Source organism: Drosophila mauritiana, unplaced genomic scaffold, assembly GCF_004382145.1.
Source record: "Drosophila mauritiana strain mau12 unplaced genomic scaffold, ASM438214v1 U_248, whole genome shotgun sequence".
NCBI classification, from domain to species: Eukaryota; Metazoa; Arthropoda; class Insecta; order Diptera; family Drosophilidae; genus Drosophila; species Drosophila mauritiana.
The window spans coordinates 71,590-77,083 of NW_022881383.1; the positions used below are offsets into that span (position 1 = coordinate 71,590).

General features: G+C 41.4%; 1 protein-coding gene across 1 annotated transcript; it reads left to right on the top strand.

Moving 5' to 3' along the window:
- Positions 1–4,400: 4,400 nt before the first annotated feature.
- Positions 4,401–4,837, top strand: LOC117149577 (stellate protein CG33237-like). Its single transcript, XM_033316798.1, has 2 exons — positions 4,401–4,437; positions 4,488–4,837. Exons 1-2 carry the CDS (start codon positions 4,427–4,429, stop codon positions 4,798–4,800), a joined length of 324 nt encoding a protein of 107 aa, XP_033172689.1. The 5' UTR covers positions 4,401–4,426; the 3' UTR covers positions 4,801–4,837.
- The last annotated feature ends 657 nt before the right edge of the window (positions 4,838–5,494 follow it).

The window sequence follows — 5,494 nt, forward strand, 5'->3', positions numbered from 1 at the left end:
TTTTGTACATTTTATTAATTGGAATTAAACAAGTTTACTGCTACCTATGTGGCAGCTTTACCAGGTTTTACATAAAATTTTACAGCATAGGCATACCAATATATACATTACTTATACATTACTTTACAAATTAAGTTATTCTAACAATATTTAATTGATTTCTTTTCCATGAACAAATAATTATAATAATCTCGATGGGAGATAATGTGGCTGAAATCTTTTTAGCCTTCTTTTGTTCGGGGATGGATAATCCTTCTCGCCAGGGTGTTGGGGTGGGAACCTAGTCGCCGCATATAACTTTCCGCATGGGTCATCAATACATCGCCTATTTTTGGAATATTAAGATCTCTTTCTATATCTCTGGTTCTCATGTACCAAGGGGAGTTTCATAGTGATCTAACTACTTTACTTTGAGCAACTCTTATTTTATTCAGATTAGTTCTGGCCGTAATTCCGTATATTTGCAACGCATACTTCCAAATTGGGGTCAGGATGGATTTATGCAGGCGAACTTTATTTGCCAATGAGAGTTTGCTTCTCGGCGATAAGAGCCACGACATTTTTGCAGCCTTTGAAAGTACTGCTTGCTTGATCATAGTCGTATGCCTTTGAAACGTTAGTCCTCTGTCCAAAATCACCCCCAGGTATGTGTAGAACGACGAGCATGGAAATTCCAGAGCAGTTCAAAGGCCTTTTTGTGAATGTGACGCAAGCACATTTGCTGCAATTAATGCCGATATTACATTCCGTTGCCCACTTCTCAAAGGCCGTTACATATTCCTGTAGGCCCCTGGTTGCATCACTTAGGCTTGTACTCCTGACCATTACCGCGGTGTCATCTGCGTAGGTTGCAATAAGAACGTTTTCGTATTCAACTTCTGTACAGCACCAGGAATCCGGCATATTAGAAGTATACAGCGAATAAAGAGTCAGGCCTAAAACACTGCCTTGGGGTACGCCTGCTGAGATTGTTCGCGTAGACGATTTGTCGCCATCGACAACCACACTGAACTGTCTGTTCGATAGAAAGCTTTTGATAAGAAGAAATAGCTGTGGCGTCAAAATGGTCTTAAGCTTACTTAGAAGACCATCATGCCAAACTCTATCAAAGGCTTGTTGTATATCCATTAATGCAGCTGTTGTATACATCTTGTCTGAATGTTTAACTCCACACGAGGGAGAGCAGAAATGTTTTTCCTATTATTGTTGCAATTAAACAGATTGCTCAGTGTGTTGATATGGCCAGCTACCATCTACTCATACACCTCTGCCCTAAATACTTGGTAGAAACTGTTCGGTCTAAGCTGGCCATATCAAGCACTCAATTGAGTAGCACAGCGTACTTTTCGTTAATAGTGGTAATCACCTGGGAGTTTGGAGGTGAAGCAGCTTTAAGCGGTCTATTCAGACACTGCGAGAAAATGGGAGTCCTGTTGCACTGTCCAAATATATTTAGGACCCCCATACTTCCGCTTACAGTTTTCAAGATGTATCTTCGAGAATTCACACAAGAACTAAGGATTTAAACGCCAAACGTTGAGTTATATTATAATTCATCCATATTCCAAAAAATATTCAATTAGTTTTTTTTTAATTTTAATTAATTTTCTTCTATGCAAAATTAAAAAACAAATTCCAAATTCGCACTGTACTTTTTATTATATTTTATACGAGTGAACTGGCAACATGTCGTGCCCGTAAGTAATTAGGTTTTTTCTAGGGAAATCATAGATACAGTAAAATCTTTAAGCCAGAACATAGAGAACAGGTTCAACTTAACGGGCCTGGAGTTCTTCAGCCAGACATTGGGCGTGGTCCTGGATCCGGAGTTCGATAGTTCCCTGCATTGGGACTCCGCCGATGAGGATAAGCTGTATAGCGTGGATGATATGCGGATAAAGTATGAGAGAGGCCAATTTGGATAGTGTCCGAGGGTCTCCGATAACACGCAGAGTTGTCCTCAGCGACGTGTGAGACCAGTCCCAAGTGAAGATTTACTGCCCTAGCTGCAACGACGTATTCCTGCCGCGAGTAATTTGTAATTTATTTTCAAATTTTGATAATGAATATTCACAATCGTATACATTGAATTTTTGAAAAAAATGAATAATTTGATGGAAAATGATTTATGAATGATTGAATGAAAATGATTTTCTGTAAAAAAAAATAATCGGTATTTTGATCAGAATTTTTTGAAATGATCCAAACTCAGAATGTTATGCATCGTTGACGAAAGGTCTTATATTTCGTCTTTAGAGGACTAAGAAAAATTTGAAAAAATATTAATAAATTACAATTTATTATTTAAATAGTTAAGTGGTAATATAACTGAGTTATGTTAATGAATTGAATGTTAAACATTTTCCGGTGTTCGACCGTTCCTTGGACTGGGTCTTTGGCGATGAGGAGAAGTGGCATGATCCACGCCCGATACATCATGTCGGAGCGAGGCGTGGATGATATGCGCCAAAAGTATGAGAGAGGGGATTTTGAAGTGTGTCCAAAGCTCTCCTGTAGGCAGAAAACCATGCCGGTGGGACCCAGCGACATGTGGGGCTAGTCCAACGTGAAGATATTCTGTCGTCCTGGTTCTTTTCTACACTTGCTGCTGAACTTGCTGTTTCTGCTTCGTTTCCGCTTGGGAGAGGAGAGACCAGATTCCCTAAATGCCATTGACACTGACAAACGCGAGTAACTGGCGGTAAAAATACTAGAATTCCAAAAATACTAACTTGAAAAATTCTAGTATTTTTGCCCGATAGTCACCTGGATGAGAAAATATATACCAGCCGATAAGCCCGCCAAAAAAGGCGCGAAATATCGATAACGAGCTGGCGGGAAAATTGCTAGGATATAGATCATCCGCCGTGCCTTTGAGCTATCGAAGAAGCTGCCTACGTGCCTAGCTTAAAGCTGCAAGTCAGTTGAGTTTATAAAACCGACAGAGGCTCCCGCGCAACAGTAGCAAAAAGTGAAGCCAGCAGCAACAACAACAACTAATGGACGGCCAGAACGTGAACCAAAGAGGAGGATGGGCATCGGTGTTATCCATCTCATCGGACAATGGTAACTGCTCATCCTCGCCGCCATCAATAATAGTCTCATCGCTGGATACCACGTCATCGCTTAACTATACTCTAAAATTACTTCCCAAAAACTATTTTTTCCTATTCCATAAGCTATTTCCTAATATTAAAATTTACACACTCGAACCATGGCGCGCAAAACTGCCGCCAAGTAATTCAAAAATGTCTTCCGCAAATTTACATTATAAATTAATACTTGTAACTATGGCGCCTATCTGCCGCCAAGAAATCCGAAAATGTAATATGCCAAAAATTGTCACTATATATTTTTATGCAAAAATCAGAGGACAATGAAATGACAGCGTCATTAGACGTTGAAAATATATAAAAAAAAAACAAAAGATTATGCGCGACATCTAACTTTGAAACTTCCAGCCTTTTTACCCCCTCACCACACCCGTTTTCAAAGGCAAGGCAGCTCAATCTGTTTACGAGGAATCCAAAGCCAGGAATAAACCCTGGCAGCATGAATGCTTCTGCTCGCAGCGCAGCGGCGCCACCCGGGAATGCCCCGCAACCCCCTCAAAATTCAGATACAGAGGTGCCATGGAAAAGCGTGCCCCAGAGTCGCAGAGCACCCCCTATATTAGTCAATGACGTAAATGAAATAGTCCCGCTCCTGGAAAAGCTAAATTATACAGCAGCAGTCTTCAGCTACACCTAAATCCTAATGCTAAATCCTTTTCGGCAACACTTGAACGACAGAAGACCGGAACACAAAGGAAAATCCACGACCTTTATCCAAGACAAGCAACCCAGCGCAAAAACATCTGGAAAACTACCAGGACATTCTCCGAGAGGAAAGGAGTGAAAAAAATGCCCTGGAACATGAAAAAGGTACTTCTAAACCCTACGCGAGTCGGCAATGACAGCCCTCCGACCACCAGCAGAGCCGCCAGAGCTAGCTTCAAGACAAGAATCATTGACGAAAACACACCATCGCCAGGAAATTCCAACCCATTTTTACAAAAAAGATGCGAAACCAACACCAGGACTTAAAAGACGAATCGGAAGATGGACATGAGAAGGATTAGTGCAGCATGATGAATAGAAGGCGACTCGCTGCAGCAATATATACACAACGTCACTTACCTGAATCTTTTTTCCGTACGATCTTTTTTATAAAATAATATAAAAACGCTCTGCTTGCCGCTTTGACGAGTTTGAGATTTTTGTAAAGGGCATTCAGTCCTCGGCCGATTAAGGGTTGTTGCCTTTCGAAACTCTGACATTTGATTTGTTTTTGGCCCAACTGACAAATAGATTGTCATTATGGCATAGAAGGTCTTGTCATTTCGCACTTTACTTTTTATTATTTTTCAAACGAGTGAACTGGCAACATGTCAAGCCCGTAAGTAACTAGGTTTTTCCTATGGAAAAAATCACAGTAAAATCTTGTAGCCAGAACAACAACAACAGCAGCTGGATCAGTTGGTTCTTCGGGATAAAGGGCAACGAGTTCCTCTTCCGCGTGCCCATCGACTACATTCATGAGACGTTCAACCAGATGAGCCTGGAGTACTTCACCGAGACACTGCAAGTAATCCTGAATCCGGTGTTCGACAGTTCCTTGGACTGGGTCTTCGGCGATGAGGAGAAGTGGTACGGCATGATCCACGCCCGATACATCATGTCGGAGCGAGGCGTGGATGATATACGCCAAAAGTATAAGAAAGGGGACTTCGAGGTGTGTCCAAAGCTCACCAATAGGTAGAAAACCCTTCCTGTAACGACTTTTACGAGCTGCGATCCGATACACAGCTGGACGGAGCAATGTTCGGGACCAGTTTCTCGCACAACTTCTTCGCGCAGCGGCCGAACTTGAGACCCCAGCCGCCCCTGGACGTCCCTGGTAAGTAATTCTCCGAATTTAATCCTGGTTATTTTCTACACAAAGCGTTGCATTTGCAGTCTATTTGGCTTCCGGTTTCTACGAGACGGCCTTGATGAAACTCGAATCGCCCGAGTTCTCGCCCAAGAATATCGGATCCTCGGTCGGCAAGTCCTCGCTCAGTGCATTCCCAAGTCAATCCCAGTCCAATGAATGATCTGATGGTTTTTTGTTTTTTTTTGTACATTTTATTAATTGGAATTAAACAAGTTTACTGCTACCTATGTGGCAGCTTTACCAGGTTTTACATAAAATTTTACAGCATAGGCATACCAATATATACATTACTTATACATTACTTTACAAATTAAGTTATTCTAACAATATTTAATTGATTTCTTTTCCATGAACAAATAATTATAAAAATCTCGATGGGAGATAATGTGGCTGGAATCTTTTTAGCCTTCTTTTGTTCGGGGGATGGATAAGCCTTCTCGCCAGGGTGTTGGGGTGGGAACCTAGTCGCCGCATATAACTTTCCGCATGGGTCATCAATACATCGCCTATTTTTGGAATA